General features: G+C 37.3%; 3 protein-coding genes across 3 annotated transcripts; 1 reads left to right on the top strand and 2 right to left on the bottom strand.

Annotated features, from left to right (window-relative positions):
• Positions 1-386: 386 nt before the first annotated feature.
• LOC111780053 (L-aspartate oxidase 2-a, chloroplastic) lies at positions 387-4,908 on the bottom strand. Its single transcript, XM_023660357.2, has 8 exons — positions 4,467-4,908; positions 3,822-3,962; positions 3,084-3,438; positions 2,759-3,001; positions 2,560-2,616; positions 2,369-2,449; positions 2,232-2,293; positions 387-1,629 (listed from the first exon to the last, which is right to left on the bottom strand). Exons 2-8 carry the CDS (start codon positions 3,953-3,955, stop codon positions 618-620), a joined length of 1,944 nt encoding a protein of 647 aa, XP_023516125.2. The 5' UTR covers positions 3,956-3,962; positions 4,467-4,908; the 3' UTR covers positions 387-617.
• Positions 4,909-6,719: 1,811 nt separating this feature from the next.
• Positions 6,720-11,401, top strand: LOC111779862 (protease Do-like 1, chloroplastic). The gene is made up of 8 exons (XM_023660042.2): positions 6,720-7,199; positions 7,306-7,428; positions 8,443-8,614; positions 9,685-9,722; positions 9,798-9,996; positions 10,080-10,232; positions 10,378-10,512; positions 11,254-11,401. The coding sequence occupies exons 1-8, from the start codon at positions 6,769-6,771 to the stop codon at positions 11,329-11,331; spliced, it is 1,329 nt and encodes a 442-aa protein (XP_023515810.1). The 5' UTR covers positions 6,720-6,768; the 3' UTR covers positions 11,332-11,401.
• A 453-nt stretch (positions 11,402-11,854) lies between these two features.
• Positions 11,855-13,139, bottom strand: LOC111790198 (uncharacterized). Its single transcript, XM_023671047.2, has one exon. The coding sequence runs from the start codon at positions 13,116-13,118 to the stop codon at positions 12,093-12,095; it is 1,026 nt and encodes a 341-aa protein (XP_023526815.2). The 5' UTR covers positions 13,119-13,139; the 3' UTR covers positions 11,855-12,092.
• Positions 13,140-17,291: the final 4,152 nt, after the last annotated feature.

Raw genomic sequence — 17,291 nt, 5'->3', positions numbered from 1 at the left:
TGGGATCTCACAATTCACTTCTTCCGGGGCCCAACATCCTCGCTAGCACACCGCACGGTGTCCACCCCCTTCGGGGCTCAACGTCCTCACTGGCACACCGCCTGGTGTCTGGCTCTGATACCACTTGTAATAGCTCAAACCCAACACTAGCAGATATTGTCCTCTCTGGGCTTTCCCTTCCAAGCCTCCCCTCAAGGTCTAAAAATGCGTCTGGTATGGAGAGGTTTCCACACCCTTATAAGTAATGTTTCGTTCTCCTCTCTAAACGATATGAGAGGAAACAAGACGCGTTTTAAAAATCTTGAAGGAAAGCCCAAAAGGAAAAGCTCAAGGAGGACAATATCTGCCCTAAAAAGTCAAAGATATGAAGAAAATCTTCAAAACTCTTGTAAACAATTCAACAATCTCAAAATCATAGATACTAAATAATTTGATGTTTAGAAACATAGAAACTACTAAGCAGGAGAACCGAACCTTGTATGCAATAAAAGCTGCAAGTTGCACATAAGATATGTAACCTTAGGCAAAGGACGCTACACAAAAGAATGATAACTCTGTCAATGAATATAATGATTTAGGCAGTACCATGTTTGCCATAGCAGAGACATTATTTACTACTACGACACAGGTTGCCAGTGAAGCTGTCTTGAGCTCCAAGTACTTTTGGTTGGTGAACAAGGTAGTATAATGGTCGGAAGCCTCTTGCTCTCCTCGAGATGAGGAAAATCGATTGTATAGTGAAGCCCACGGCTCTCTTGCCGAGCGAGGGCGCTGCTAACAACTAGCTTTGCGCAGCAAAACAGGTTCCTCATTTCACAAACCTGCAGAGCCACCATTGTTGGCTCCCATCCTTGATGAAACAAGTACTCCTCCCATGTTGCTTCTAGCTCACTGATCTTCTGCTCAGCAGTCTCAAGCCTGGTGGTTGACCGAACAATTCCGACATACTTCCACATGATTAGTTGTAATTGTTTCCTTACGTTGTTTGTCATTGATATGATTCTGCTCATGAAATGGTTTCCAAGGGACATGGGAACAAATGGTCTAGCCCACCTATTCAAGGCACTGGAATCAAAACTTGAGCTCTTCATATGAACAACAGAGGGCTCAACTGCCCTTCGTGCAAAAACTAGAGCTTCGAGCAATGAGTTGCTAGCTAGACGGTTTGCTCCGTGTAAACCCGTGCAAGCAACCTCACCGGCCACGTATAGACCCTGCACATTAGTCTCTCCCTGAAGCCCTGCACGAACTCCTCCACAAATGTAATGGGCAGCAGGAACTACTGGGATTGGCTGGCATGTAATGTCCAAACCATACTTGAGGCACTCAGCAGCAATGTTGGGGAAATGAGAGAGAATACTTTCCCTGGGTTTGTGACTAATATCTAGTAGCACATACTTCTCATTTCGTTTTTTCAGCTGGTCGTCTATGCTTCTAGCCACAACGTCTCTGGGAGCGAGCTCGGCTCTCTCATCATACAACGGCATGAATCTTTCCATACTTAAATTGTACAGGATACCGCCATCACCCCTAACGGCTTCAGTAATAAGAAAAGCGTTTTCTCTCAGCTTGTCTGGTCTGACTGGAAGGCCCTCATCAGCTAAGGCAGTTGGGTGGAACTGCACAAATCTGCATTAGATACCAAATTTAATTAGAACCATGACTCCTATCATCCTTAATCATTCCCCGAATCGACCCGAGGAAATGAAGCAAAACTACAAATTAACCAACAACACAAGAACGAAGCTACTCCTGCATCCTCAAAACGATACTTGGAAGGTAAGATGATGTGTCTTTCGATTGTTTATTTGGGTATTTTATTGTCTAATTTGGCCCAAATCCACCGCTAGCAGATATTGTCTTCTTTGGGCTTTTCCTTTCGAGCTTCCCTTCAAGGTTTTTAAAACGTGTCTACTAGGGAGAGGTTTTCACACCTTTATAAAGAATGTTTCGTTCCCCTCTCCAACCGATGTGGGATCTCACCATCCAACGTCCTCATTGGCACACCACCCTGTGTCTTTAATATAGTTGTTTATTTAATATAGTTGTTTATTGTGTCTTTTAATTGTAGGAGTAGAATTTGGTAATGTGTAGCATTCATTCCCTATGGAAAATGATAATTGTACTTACAATGATTCGTACACTTGGGAAACCGAGCAACGCTTATCAATCAAACTCAGGAACAATCATGATGCATAAAATAAATCACAATAACTGAGATGGTTACTCACTCCATGTTGGAAATTACAGCTTGAGCTCGATGAGACATGGCAATTCCATCTCCTGTGGCAACCTTTAAGCAAATACCAACCAACATTAGTTTAATTAGTTTCATTTAGAAGGTTGTAGATCGGGAAACGAAAAGTACCGGGGGATTCGTTGTTGATGGATACATATGTCCAGCTCCACCTGAGGCAAGTAAAGTCACCTTTGAAATAAACCGTGTTACCTGGAAGTACACGAGAGAAACGACGTTAAAAAGCAGAATACATGAATTGACTAAGACTCAGAATTGCGTCCTGATAATTTGATATGTGTTGGGATGAATTGAGACATCACCTCCCGTGTCTCGGCGTTCAAAGTATCAACGCCAACACAAACAATGTCAGAACCATCCTGCAACATTAGCAACATCATTTCATGTTACTGAATTCTAAAGCATTTGATTTGTACTTTGATATTACTCTGATGTCTAAATTTCCCATGTTTTTTTCGATACAATCGCTAAAATCAGAAGAAACAACAGACGAAAGCAAACCTCGGAAGTTAGCAAGTCAATTGCAAAATGGTGCTGAAACACAAAAATGTTAGGATCCCTAACAACTGCCTCCAAAAGAGCCCGCTCGATTTCCCTTCCAGTCATATCTGCAGCATGAACAATCCGACGATGAGAGTGTCCCCCTTCCCTTGCTAGATGCAAGTTACCATCTTCCCCATGGTCGAACGATGCGCCCATAGCAATCAACTCTCTGATTCTGTCAGGTCCTTCTGTACATACAACCTAAAGAAAATAGGCAACTTCAAAAGAAAGAAAGAAAGAAAGAAAAATGGTATTGAAACTTATGATAAGCTGGAAAACATACTCTAACTGTCTCCTCGTCGCACAGATGAGCTCCGGCTACAATGGTGTCCTGCACATGACTTTCAACAGAGTCTGAAGGACAAAGAACAGCACTAACACCACCTTGAGCATAATTTGTGTTGCTCTCATGAGGCTCAGCCTTGGTAATCACAGCTACAGACCCGTGTTTCGCAACTTCAAGAGCATAACGAAGGCCAGCAACTCCGCTACCAATAATAACAAAATCAAAATATTTCGTTGAACCGTCATTCAAGCACGCTGAAGCGACTGTAGTCGGAGTTCTCCATTTCCCATTAATTGTAGGTTGGGAAGTCTTGCTGCTTTGTAAATGTGAGAACTTGCTTAACCTATGCGACCTGAACAATCGTGTCAAACAATAAGTAACATGAAGTCCATGGTGTTAAACAGGTAAAAAGTATGCATCAATTTGTCGAACATAACTCAATGCAAGATAGAAATAAAAGTATCAAACAAGAAAAAACTGTCTTATGCAAAGCTCTTCCGTGTAATGTCAAAGTTCAGTGGATATAAAGAGAAGCTATTCCCCGATCCCGTCATATTTGGACGATAATTTCTGATATTAACTCTATAAATGTAAGATACCCAGGTACTGTTCAGCTGGAACCCATCAACAAACATGATATTGACAAAATGATAGAAGTGATCCAGGCAGGAATGCAGTAAACCACAGTTTGTTTTGATCATTATATTCATCTAGTTCGGTATCTATGTTCCGTACCGTGAGAACTCATCCTGCGAGCATCTTTTGAAAGCTATACTAGCATCCCATTGAGCTTTTCTACAACCTTGCCACTTCAAGTCTACCGCCCTGCAGAACAGTTTGCAGCTTCCAACAGGTATACAAATCGCCATTGCAGCCCTTCAGCCAACAAGAGTAAGAGAAATCACATGTCAGCGCTTCCTATGAGACGTTTCGTTTCGAAATGTTATTCGATTCTCAGAGACAACAGGCATGGTTCATAAAGAAACAAGAACAATTGTTGGCATAAATCACTTCCAAGTATCCTAAGTGTCTAACGAGATGTAAAAACGGGTTAGCTACTCTTCTTCATTGCATGCACTGCCTTCTTCCATTCATTCAAGAGCTTTCTTTATCCCTTAGAGATTCCCACAAGCCAATTCACGTTCTACTTTGAAATTCATATGAAAACTGACCCAGTTCAAGTAATCATAATCTCAATCCCTCAAAATTGATAAAGCTAACAAAAAGGAAAAAGATTCTAAAGGGCAAAAAATCAACATCCACCGTTCAAACGGGGGTAAAACAGATATGAATCTGGTCGACATGGAAAACTGGATTTCCCTTATGAAAGATAAAACAGAGTGAAATATCGAACAACATAAATGAAATGGGGAGAAATACCTGCGAAAACCGCAAGAAGACGTTGAATCAAACAGCTAAAATGAAGGGTCTTCTCAGGGTTTCAGAGACTTAAAACAGAGCAGCCGAACCAAGGACAAAATCTCAATCTGGGTTTTGTTATTGCTGATTATGCAGACAAGGGAACGTAAGGAACGACAAGAACAAGAACAAATACGAGGAGAAAAACAAGAACAGAGAGAGATTCGGATTAACAACAAGGAAGAGAAATTGCAGGAATTAATAGGGAAAAAGTGAATGGGGAAATGGAGTTGAAACGGAATGGCGAAGAAGCAGAGGCGCAGAAAGGTTGCCCACTGTTTTCCTGATGCGCCACGCCCATGAAGTTGGCGCCATCCCATTCTTATATGCAGCCATCACAATTCCCTATTGTAATAGCCATATGTGCTCCTTGTCGTCTTCCTTTTTACCTTTTTTAACTCATCAAGTGAATCCACCCTTAGAATCAACAAAAGCTCACTTTTTTTCTCCTCTTATGGTTGGTTGTAGGTGCCTTATTTGCAATCAATTTGTGACATTTTAAAAATTAGCTTACCCACGAAATTGTCTCGTAATAACTATCATATTTCGACTCAAAACTATTCAATTTTAGATACATATTTATTTTTCTTTCGAGTATTGGACCGATGATGCAAAATTTATGAATGTATTTTATTTGGTAATTAATTTCATTTTGATTTAGAAAGGAAAAAGAAAAGAGTAAAAGAGGATGGGAAGAGTCAACATAAGTGGGCAAAGCAAAAAGGGGGAAATATTATGGTGGGTGACATGGAGGCTTGTGAGCCACAATGATGAAAAGGGAATTTGGAGGCCACTAGCATTCCAAGTCTTATGATAATGTAAATAAAGAAATGCAGTAAAAATGCCATCTTTTTAGCTCAAATTAACTTAGCATTTGAGGCATGGTTTGAATATAATTGAGGGCCACTTCCACAATGCAAACGAGTTCAGTAGAGATAACATCGGCTTAAGTCCAGACATTTTAATGGTCATCAAAATATGTAATAATCTAAATCCATTTTGATCCGTTATATATTATTGTTAGACTTACAGTTTGAAAACGCGTATGTTAGGGAGAAGTTTCCACACCCTTATAAAGAATGATATGTTTCCTTCTCCAACCGATATGAGATCTCACAATCCACTCTCCTTGAGGGCCAAGTCTCCTTGCTGACACACTGCCTAGTGTCTAACGCGTTTTAAACGTGAAGCTGACGACGATATGTAATAGACTAAAATGGACGATATCTATTAGCAGTAGATTTAGGCTGTTATAGAAGCTCTCTACAGTAAAACCTTGGTAGTGCCCAATTTCTTTGATTTCAACCGGGCTTAGTTTGAAGTTAAGTCCACTATTATTTGAGCACTTTTTTGGGCGCTTTTGTGGGTAAGTTTCTAATGTTCTTTCCATCTAATTTTGTTTTAGAGTTGATATGCCAAATCAGAAAATAGTGTTCCTCAGTGCCAAGCTAGGCTGTTGGAATATAACTATATATCTGCTACCTTCATTTTCTTGCCAACATTCCTGTATGCAACCAACCATCCCATGTAAACGGGCATCTACCTTGGATGAACTGCACATTAGTTTTAAGGATAAGGGGGCTTTCAACTTTCTAGAGCGACACTACATATATTAAATCCAGGATTAAGATACGTGGAACTGGCTCTGAAATTTGCAATTTTGTAAGATAAGAACATCTCCTGAAAGGGAAGACGAAAGATCCTCCCACAAGCATGAGACATCCGTTAACCAAAGAGCTTACTGAAAAGCGACTCAAAAGTTAAATGGACATTATGAGAGCTGTTACATTAGATCTCGATAAACATCACAAGAGAGCTAAAATGATATGCATCTTCTAATGTCATTAACACTCATTATTTATAACCTAGACACCCCTAACGAATTAGCAAGTTGTCTCTAATGAACCATCACCACGTCCTTTGCTAATCTCCCTCACATAGCTCGCACTCGAGGAAAAGATGGAGCGAATAAGTAATAGAAATGGGCTATGAATTATATATCAATTTTACCAAAATAAGTAATAGAAATTTTGATTTTTTAACATCTAATCAAAAGTTTCATGTTCTATAAACACAAAATACAAAATTATAGTCTTGAATATGATCATAAATATATAAACATATGGAAGGAATAAACAATTGCAGTACACAGTGGAGAAAAGAATTTGGGACGCCAAATTTATTATAATTTTAATATTATCATAAAGCTGGCTGAACTGAATTGAGCGATCCAATTTGCGTCAACTGTCCGAGCAGAAAAGTGATGGCTGCTGCATTTTCCCTCGCTTCCACTTTCTTCCATTTCTCCCCACTTTCTCGGCCTCCAAACGGAAGACCCACTTCCTTCTTTCTCTCTAAATCCATCCCTTTTCACAATTTCTCGAACCCCAGCTGCCATTTTAGATACCCCATCTTCTCCATTCTCGGCCACAACAAGAAGCGCAATCAAATTTCAGCTACAACTGACACAAAACTCACCAATCCCTCGAACCCCTTTGCTTCAATTTGCGAGTCGCTGCTAATTTTCACCACTTCGGTGTTCTTGTCCTTTTCTCTCTTTGTTACAGATGTTGATCCGGCGGCTGCTTTTGTTGTCACCACTCCTAGAAAATTGCAGACGGATGAACTCGCAACAGTTCGTCTCTTTCAGGAGAATACTCCTTCTGTAGTTTATATCACGAATCTTGCTGCAAGGTAATCGTCCTTTTGGATTTGAGTTCTGATTATAACTTGGGTCGTTTCTTGGAGGTCTAATTTTGGTGCGATTGTCAATTTGAAATGTGATTTGATGTGGGTTTAGGCAGGATGCTTTTACACTAGACGTGTTGGAGGTACCACAAGGATCGGGTTCTGGATTTGTGTGGGATAAAGATGGAAATATTGTCACCAATTATCATGTAATTCGTGGTGCTTCTGATCTCAGGTTAGTCATGAACACTCTTTAGTGACTATGTATAACTTCCATGGTATTCATTTGTGTGTTCATTACCTTGGGGGCTGTATCCATTTAAGGCTGTGGTATTAATAGGATATGAAGCATCATCAAAGTATTTAATTGTAGAACCAATATGTTGCAAATGGTCCTCAAAAAATGCTTTTAGCCTTAATGTTTTCAGAAATGTGCTGTAACAGCCAAGCCTACCGCTAGCAGATATTGTCATCTTTAGGCTTTCCCTTCCGAGCTTCCCCTCAAGATTTTAAAACGCGTCCATTAGGGAGAGGTTTCCACACCCTTATAAAGAATGTTTCATTCCCCTCTCCAACCGATGTGGGATCTCACAGTCCAACCCCCTTGGGGGCCAGTGTCCTTGCTGGCACACCACCGAGTGTCTGGCTCTGATACCATTTGTAACAACACAAGTCCACCGCTAGCAGATATTGTCCTCTTTGGGCTTTCCCTCAAGGTTTTAAAACGCGTTCACTAGGGAGAGGTTTCCACACCCTTATAAGGAATGTTTTGTTCCTCTCTCCAACCGATGTGGGATCTCACGATCCACCCCCCTTGGGGGCCCAACGTCCTCACTGGCACACCACCTGGTGTCTAACTTTGATATCATTTGTAACAGCCCAAGCCCTTCGTTAGCAAATATTATCCTCTTTGGGCTTCCCCTTCCAAGCTTTTCCTCAAGGTTTTAAAATGCGTCCACCAAGGAGAGGTTTCCCCTCTCCAACCGATGTGGATCTCACATGTGTAGTCACATTCAGCTTAACTGTGTCGTATTGTTTGCCTATGTGATTTTGTTTTTGTGGTTATGTATTGTGAGTAATGTCTTTGAAATGTATATTCTATAACACTTTTTGCCTCAGGAACATGAAAAGAATAGCATCAAGTTCTTTTATTATTTGTAATGAGTTAAAGTTTTGTATTTGAATTTAGACTTAAAACTTAGCGTGGCACCTCATTATTCACATTTAAACTGGTTTTAGTTTTGTACAGAGTCACTCTAGCTGACCAAACTACTTTCGATGCAAAAGTTGTTGGATTCGACCAAGACAAGGATGTTGCTGTCTTGCGTATCGATGCACCAAAAGACAAACTAAGACCTATACCTGTTGGTATCTCAGCAGACTTGCTTGTTGGTCAGAAAGTGTTTGCTATTGGAAACCCTGTGAGTTTTTCTATTCACTGCCTTAGCCATTGGGTTTATGGTGCCCATTGTCATGTTCATACATCTAATATATAGAAGTTCAGGCTACTGATTTCTTATGTCAAAAAATGAATAATCTAGGATGAAGCATTTTCTGCAAAGAGTATTCACTATTAACAAGATTCTAAAAATTTTTGCTGTTGGTAATTGCACAACACTCCTCTGATACTTGTGTTGTAATGGTGTCATCTAAGAAATGAGTTGTAATAGTCCAAACCCACCGTTAGCAGATATTGTCCTCTTTGGACTTTCCCTTCCGGGCCTCCCCTCAAGGTTTTAAAACGCGTCTGCTAGGGAGAAGTTTCCACACCCTTATAAAGAATGTTTTGTTCCCCTCTCCAACCAATGTTGGATCTCACAATCCACCCCCCTTGGGGGCCCAACGTCCCAGCTGGCACACTACTCGGTGCCTGGCTCTGATACCATTTGTAACAGTCCAAGCCTACCGCTAGCCGATATTGTCCTCTTTGGACTTTCCCTTCTGGGCTTCCCCACAAGGTTTTAAAACGTGTTTGCTAGGGAGAGGTTTTCATGCCCTGATAAGGAATGTTTCGTTCTTCTCTTCAACCAATGTGGAATCTCATAATCCACCCCCCTTGGGGCCCAGCGTCCCCGCTAGCACACTGCTCAGTGTCTGGCTCTGATACCATTTGTAACAGCCTAAGCCCACTTCTAGCATGTATTGTCCTTTTTGGGCTTTCCCTTCTGAGCTTCCTCTTAAAGTTTTAAAACATGTCTGCCAGGGAGAGGTTTCCACACCCTTATAAGGAACGATTCGTTCCCCTCTCCAATCAATGTGGGATCTTACATTAGTCAAAAGAACACTGCAACTCGAAGCAAAGATTTTGGCATCCCAGGTCTTGGGCTTCACATATAAAAATATACACATTTTTGTATTAGAAAAAGAACTCGGGTTTAGATCATCATTTTTTTCATTGGCTCTAAAGCCAGTCTCATCATGGTAGCTTCTTTATTGTCTTGTACATTTCCCCATTTGATGTCCTAAAATATAATCATTATTGTCGATGCAGTTCGGACTTGATCATACTCTTACGACTGGGGTAATCAGGTATGAGACCCCACAGATTTGACCATACACTATATTAATATATCATATACTAAGCATTCATCTTGCTCTTGACAGTGGCCTTCGCAGAGAGATTAGTTCTGCTGCTACTGGTAGGCCCATTCAAGATGTAATTCAGACAGATGCAGCCATTAATCCAGGAAACAGTGGAGGCCCGCTTCTCGATAGCTCAGGAAACCTCATCGGAATAAACACAGCAATATATTCTCCATCTGGGGCATCCTCAGGTGTTGGATTTTCAATCCCAGTTGACACTGTTAGTACACATATGACATATCTTACAAGCTGCTGAAGTTCCCTTGATTTGAAGAAGTATTCATCAACATTCTGTCAATGTAGGTGAGCGGCATTGTTGATCAGTTGGTGCGATATGGGAAGGTGACAAGACCGATATTAGGAATCAAGTTTGCTCCCGATCAGTCTGTCGAACAGCTGGGCGTAAGCGGAGTGCTTGTTTTGGATGCTCCTGCAAATGGTCCTGCTGGGAAAGCTGTATTAGTTTCCTCTCTTTTTCTCTCTGCATTTCTATTCTAATACCTATAGCGTTTCATTGTTCCATTATATCTCCAAGAACTTGAAAAGACCTCCAACCTCAATACTTAAGTTAAAGAAGATTTGATCACTTCACATTATGCAGGGCCTGCTACCGACTAAGAGGGATGCTTATGGTAGACTTATATTGGGAGATATAATAACGTCGGTGAACGGGAAGAAGGTCGCGAATGGAAGCGATTTGTACAGAATTCTTGACCAGTGTAAAGTTGGTGACAAGGTAATCTGAACTTTCCTGTTTCATTTTTTTTCTTTAGCTCGTTGAAACTCTTAGCTTAAGGCATTTGTAACAACCCAAGCGCACTACTAGCAAATATTGTCCTCTTTGGACTTTCCCTTTCAGATTTCCCCTCAAGATTTTAAAACGCATCTACTAGGGAGAGGTTTCCACACCCTGTTTCGTTCCCCTCTCCAACCTACGTGGGATCTCACAATTCACCCCTTGAATGTATATAAGGGCATGCCAAAAAGAAATGCCCACCATAAGAGTCCCCAAACAACCTACATGAACAAATTCCAATCCAAAAGAACTAGGGAGAGGTCTAGAATGACTTAGAGAATATTAATGAAATTTCTCCAAAACTCTGGGTTCTGAAAAAGACAGCAAGACCCCATGTGATGAAGCCAACTACCTTAGGATATGTTGCCTCATGATCCCCATGTGGGCTTTTAGTGACAATACAAAACCATTTGGTCTCATAATTTTCAAGAAAAATTAGTTTGACCACTTTTAAATCCAATAATCTCGATTTAGTCTCTAAACTGTGTATAAAAAGTCATGTATACGATACCGTTTCAAGAATTAGAAACGGATTTTCACCTGAAAAATGTAGTATAACCAAATAAAAGTCTCATGGACTGCAAACAGAATGATCCCAGTAACATAAACCCATTGATGAACTTGAATTCTCACGAAGTATTCAAATTTTGTGACATGTTTTCATGGATGTTTGATGCTCAGGTGATTGTGGAGGTGCTACGTGGTGATCACATGGAGAAAATTCCTGTAATTCTGGAGCCAAAGCCTGACGAATCTTGAGCCAAAAATAGTTGGACATTGTTTGTATTTTTGTACATTACATTAATCAATATCAATATACTTTTGTAAATAGTCCCCTCTTTCATTTTCGGACTCCTAATAATAAGTTTATGGTTGAATCAACTTGAATATAGTTCAATTAGTTAAAACATATACTCTCGACTAAAAAGGTCATAGCTTTAAAATTTAGATACGTGAAACGAAATGAGTCTTTAAAGATTAAATAGATTGTAATAACTATTTTAGTGTTTTAAGGATATTAGGTGTAGCGTTGGAAGAGATTATGGCATCACATCAACCTACCTTTCTCATGCCCTTCTTGTTCTCCCCCACCCATTTCCTCAATATCCTAATCTCTCACCTTTGCTGCCACGTCACACCTTCAACCTTATCCATTTCAACCCATTTAAAGAAAAATAAATTATTTGAAAAGACTGTCACACGTGCCATTCGATGAAAAACAACTAAATTATTAAAATCTAATTATTTTAACCAATAAAGCAACAACAATGACTTAAAAGTGCATATAATTTGAATATATTTATTGATTTTTAATTAAAAATAAAGTTGAAGATAAATCACCTGATTATAGAACAAACGTGAACTATATAGATATATTTTACATACAGTGAAACGATTCAATCGTGCATGCGTTTAAAGATCAAAACTCATGGATGATAAATCTTAATCATATGGATTATGAAAATTAACTAAATAATTAATCTAAACCATCCATTAATTAGCAGAACCTGTTGAGAGGCTTAGAATGGAGGTAACGCTTTGCTCACGCTATGGACATTTGCCCAGAATCCGACGAGGTCTTGCCGGTACGGAAGGTACGATCGTCTCTTATCTCCTTCCTTCAACATTCTGTTTCGAACGTAAAACAATTCGTGCGCCGATGATGTCTTCTCGACCACGCCTCTTTTGACCTTCGATTTTCCGGCGATCGTGTTGGCCTCTGGACAGCTCTTCTTTCGATGTGCATCTTCGCCTAATTTTACTGTTTTCTCTTCTTTCTTCGTCGTTGATTCCGGTTTCGCCGACTGTGTTAAGAAGACCAGCAGATTCTTTCCTCCTTCGCTGTTGCTTCGTCGAAGCAAATTTTGAAGCCACCACCGTCTTGAAGACGAGGATCCTGATCCTGATCCTGATCCTGATCTAGTGGAGTTGCTCTTCTGGCATTTTCCTCGCTCCGCCGCTTCCATTGACCTAGGCGTCCAAACGCAGTACGTTCCCGGTGGAATCATGTCCAATTCATCGGCCTCAGATGTCGAAGACGAACAAGCAAGATCACGATCGAGTTCACGCTCATGCTCTCTATCATCGCTCATAAGCTTCTGTAGAGAAAACTTCACAATTGGAGCATTTCCATGGTTCAACTCATTAGCCTCTGTTCCATCGCTCATCTCCAACAGATGGTGATTGAAAATAGGAAAAACAGGACTAATCGGACAATCGAAAATCATTTTTTCCTCAGCCTTCTGAAACGAAACGAACTCAAAATCATCGTCCTCACCGCCATCGCCATCGCCGACCATTCCTTCGAAATCCATGGCAACTCTCGCAGCGGTTTCTGCAAGTCCGTTGACAGAGTAACTGTTGAAGCTAGGGCAGAGATCCAAACCTTCATCTTCTAGCATAGTTGGATTAGAAGATAGTTTCTTCAAGAATTGAGGCGATCCTCCTTCCTCTGTCTCTTCTGCTTCCATGGCAGACATTGAAGGAGTTAAAGCGGCTTCTTCACATTTATAGAAACGAAGGTTGTTGAAGATTGAAAACGACATAAAAATAATAAAAAAAATAAAAAATTTCAGGCACACCAGAAATTTCTTCCGAAGGCGATAATTATTTTCAAAGAAAAAACAAAAGTCTTGATGGATTATAAGTCGTAATTTATTTTAATTATTATTAGATTGAAAATAACGGATTGGAAAATAAAATGGATGGATTAAGACCCAAGATATTATTACTCAATATTGTGCGGCGTAGATGTTGAGCTATTTTAATTGCAAATTTGCCCTTCAATTTTACGTTATTTCTACATTGTCCCCTTAGGTCACTTTATTAACTAAACTTTAAAAAAATTAATATCTTATGCATCTAATTAATAATTATGGTATGCCACTATATTCAATAATCTACTTTATCCTTAATATCCAATGTCATTTTTTTAATTTATTTTATTTCCACGTAAATATTTAGTATTTCTAACTCTATTATACTATATATTAAAATTACGTTATTATTTTCTTAATTAATTTTAACTTATGGTTATAAGACTAATAACAAAAATGTATTTATTTGTTGAAGACTAAATTTAAAATAATTTTTTTATAAAAAAAAACGTATTTTTGAGAAAAGCCATAATAATTATATAACAAACGTGTTTGACCCATAACATAAGAGAGCTAATTATATAACAAATTAATATAAATTATTTACTAATTATTCGTCAATACTACTATAATAATTGGATTTATCGACTCACCAATTTGTCGAAAACCCTTTTTTTTGTCTAATAATGAAAACTTAGAAGTGTTTTTATTATAATAATGTTTTTTTTTTGTGCTCTCAATAAGTATGATTAATTATTCATATATTTATTCGAATGGTTGTAATAATATTAATTTAGTTAAAGAAGGGGAGAGAGTTTACTTTTTTACTCTTAACAATAAAAAATAAATACAGATAAATGAATAGAATATGAATTTACGGAATAAAGTTATAATGCATATTTTAAAAATAAAAATTGAGACCTTCTAAATTAAAGTAATAAAAATTGAGAAAAATAGATGTGACGGGTATAGATATGCAAATCAATATTTGAAAAATGAAGGTAGGTTAATTAACAATAAATATGAATATTTTGATTAAATCTTTTCTCAAAATTAAATATAAAAAATAAAATAAAATAGGATAATTATGAGATTATAAATGAGAAATATTATAAAGTTAGAGAATCCTTCCATTTTGGAAGCGTCTTCATAGAAGAAAGCATCGTTATACTTTTTAAAGAAATTATTTAAATTATAAATTATTTTCAACTTGACATATGTCAAAATATTAGTTATATAAATATTTGTCAATAATTAAATAAATATTAAAATTTAAAAATTATTAATTACATAGGTATGTAATAAATAAATAAAAATTATCAATCATGGAATATTATATCTAACATAAATATAACTCCTCATAAAATATTATAGATTATAGATTTGAATTTCTTTTAACTTCAACTCTTAAAAAACTCTCCTTTCTGATGGTGATAGCTAAGGGGTCTTCTAAACAGGACTCCTGGGTCGTAGGAACCCATCCCTAAGCGTGGGACGTGGAGCCACCTAGGATGACTCAGTAGCTGACCGGCACACAGGGGGTCGCACCCCGTTTAGTGGATGTATGGTCCTATGAGAGGGTCGTCAGCTAACCTTCATGGATGATGTTCAGACAGAGTCACGTTTTCAAATCCAGCCATACAATCCCCCTCAGATTTACTTATGAGGTCACGCCTCACCTCAGGACACTGATCATTTCACTGCTTAAGACGGGTAAGCCTCCTAAGATACAGGAAAGAGAGAGTCGCAGCTTAGATCTCTCTCCTTAGAAACTCAAGAAAGACCGTGGTTATACTCACCCCTTTCTCCTTTTTTTTTTTTTTTTTTTCAGGTACCAGTCGATACCGGAAGGTGTTCGAGAGCTGCACTGTCACAGAGGGGTGTCGTTCTGGAGCGTCAGTCCCTTGTCGGTCTTTTAGAGTCCTTTGTCCTTTTCATATTTAGAGTCTTTTGTATTTTTCTTCATAATTGTATTTTCCTTTTGAAATATTTGATTTTAATTTTGGTGACGTTGACTCCTATTTCTTGTTTTAAATTTTATCAAAATTTTCATCTCCAATTTTATCTTATTTCTTTTTATTTGTTTTCGATTTCGTCTTTTTAGTCACGATTCGGTATTTTCGAAACCTCGAAAATCAGGTCGTGACAGATTGCCTAATTTTAGAGGTCCTCCAAATAACGGTCCAAAAAAATTTAGTTAACCTACGGTACAATTAAATTGAATTTGTCTTTTATTTATTTATATATATATAATTTGCAACATATTTGAATATTTTTTAAGTTGAATATACATTTAGATGGAGATCTCAAATTTCTCGTATGTGGCCACTTTCATTTTTTAAAAAAATTAATGTTAAGATTTATTATGATTTTAGGTTTCTATATAATAATTAAATAAATACCAAAGTTTCCCATCCTATTATTATTATTATTTTTGTCTAATTTGCAAAATTTGGGGGATTGAATATAGGGTTTTAAGTTCTTCTTTCTAACCTTTTGACAAAATTATTTAGGATAGAAAAAAAAAAAATACACAAATTTTCTAGTTTGGTTCTCGGTGATGACATTAAAATTCAACGATTAAATTGCGAATTCGTATTTAATAATTAAAAAAGTTTACTTTTAAAATTGTCACGTTGTATCAATTTTCATTCGCTAATTCATTCCACCATTTTCAACAATTTTTTTTACAACATATGCTTAAGTTTGATCGATAAATAGATTAATCATTGAACAATTTTGTCAAAACCAACGAATTCGTATGAAGAAAAATTTGATCAATTTTGCACCTATAAGAATGTTTTTCTTTAACGAATTTTCAGACAAAAAAAAACTTATGAAAATGTAAAAATTGTAACATTCTTTTAACTTCGAGGTAGAAACGGCAACGTTTAACTAAATATAAAATCTAATCTCATGAATCGAAGAGTTTTATGGTAAAATTTTATATAACTTAATAATTTTAAGATAACATTATTTTTCTGTACGATGGACCAAATTCTATATGATCGAAATTAAATACGGAGATCCCATGCCTACTTGGAGGTCTCAAACAGAAAAAAAAAAAAAAAAAAAAATAGAAACTACATCATACATACATATATATATACATATATATATACATATATATATATATATATATATATATAACCAAGTAAGCTTCTTAATTCCCATGCAAATTATAGTAACCCAAAAATGGTAGGTACCTAATATATTCTTAAATTTAAAAAATATTTAATATATTTTTAAAATTTATATCGGGAGAATATCAATTAAATAAATGTTATACATTGTGACATTCATATGTAACTCTATCTTGGTATAACATGTAAACAATTTTTTTGTTTCGGTAACTGTAATAACATTTACCAAGTTTTTTTCGTACCTATTGCGACAAACCATACTTAACTACAAATGCGTAGAGGAGGAATACATAAACAAATCAAAACCACTTATAAATGAGAGCGATCTTGAGGATAAAACGATTAATTTTTTTTAAAGGAAATGAAAGTTACTAACTATATCAACGAGATACATTTTCCTTCTCGGTGTCTCAGTTATAAAAACTTTATAGTTAAACGTGCTCTTCACTTTTGAAGAGGCGAGAAATAAGTAATATGACCATATCGTAGGGGAATGTCGAGGTACACAGATTTAGTGGACAGATGTTCATTGTATTATAATTTAATAATGAAAGATAAGAAGTTTAACTTACGGTTACGGTTGAGTATACGTTTTCTAGAAGTTTCATTAAATTGTAACGTATGGAAGGAGTTAAAAGATTAATAAAATGATACCCACTTTAGCAACCTTCCATTTTTAAGCTAATTGAACCAAAAACCAACTTACAAGTATAGACTGATGGTCCATAGAAAGCAAGTTTAAGTAATTTCTTTAAAAAAAGAAAAATATTGTATAAACATGTGACTGTCCAAAAACTCGCCGATCTGGAAAACCGAGTGCCGATATTTTCAACCGCTGAATTCAGAAGCGCTTTGCCCCTGGGGCCCTACCTGCCCAGCTCGATTATTGTTGTTTTTATTTAATTACTTCATTTATTCCATATCTCTTCTTTCTCTTAAAAACCCAATTCATTTGCATCAAATCAAAGTCGCCTCCATT

This window comes from Cucurbita pepo, chromosome 1 (genome assembly GCF_057944985.1).
Source record: "Cucurbita pepo subsp. pepo isolate OVF chromosome 1, ASM5794498v1, whole genome shotgun sequence".
NCBI lineage: Eukaryota > Viridiplantae > Streptophyta > Magnoliopsida > Cucurbitales > Cucurbitaceae > Cucurbita > Cucurbita pepo.
This window is presented reverse-complemented; position numbering and strand designations above follow the sequence as displayed.

What these genes read in the sequence shown, in the direction of transcription:
- LOC111780053 (XM_023660357.2), bottom strand. Translation starts at nt 3,955, where the DNA reads ATGGCGATTTGTATACCTGTTGGAAGCTGCAAACTGTTCTGCAGGGCG. An exon ending in TCGCAGGATGAGTTCTCACG is followed by an intron (nt 3,439 to 3,821) that starts GTACGGAACATA and finishes ACGATTGTTCAG; the next exon opens with GTCGCATAGGTTAAGCAAGT. An exon ending in TTGACTTGCTAACTTCCGAG is followed by an intron (nt 2,617 to 2,758) that starts GTTTGCTTTCGT and finishes CTAATGTTGCAG; the next exon opens with GATGGTTCTGACATTGTTTG.
- LOC111779862 (XM_023660042.2), top strand. Translation starts at nt 6,769, where the DNA reads ATGGCTGCTGCATTTTCCCTCGCTTCCACTTTCTTCCATTTCTCCCCA. An exon ending in ATCACGAATCTTGCTGCAAG is followed by an intron (nt 7,200 to 7,305) that starts GTAATCGTCCTT and finishes ATGTGGGTTTAG; the next exon opens with GCAGGATGCTTTTACACTAG. An exon ending in AGTGTAAAGTTGGTGACAAG is followed by an intron (nt 10,513 to 11,253) that starts GTAATCTGAACT and finishes TTTGATGCTCAG; the next exon opens with GTGATTGTGGAGGTGCTACG.
- LOC111790198 (XM_023671047.2), bottom strand. Translation starts at nt 13,118, where the DNA reads ATGTCGTTTTCAATCTTCAACAACCTTCGTTTCTATAAATGTGAAGAA.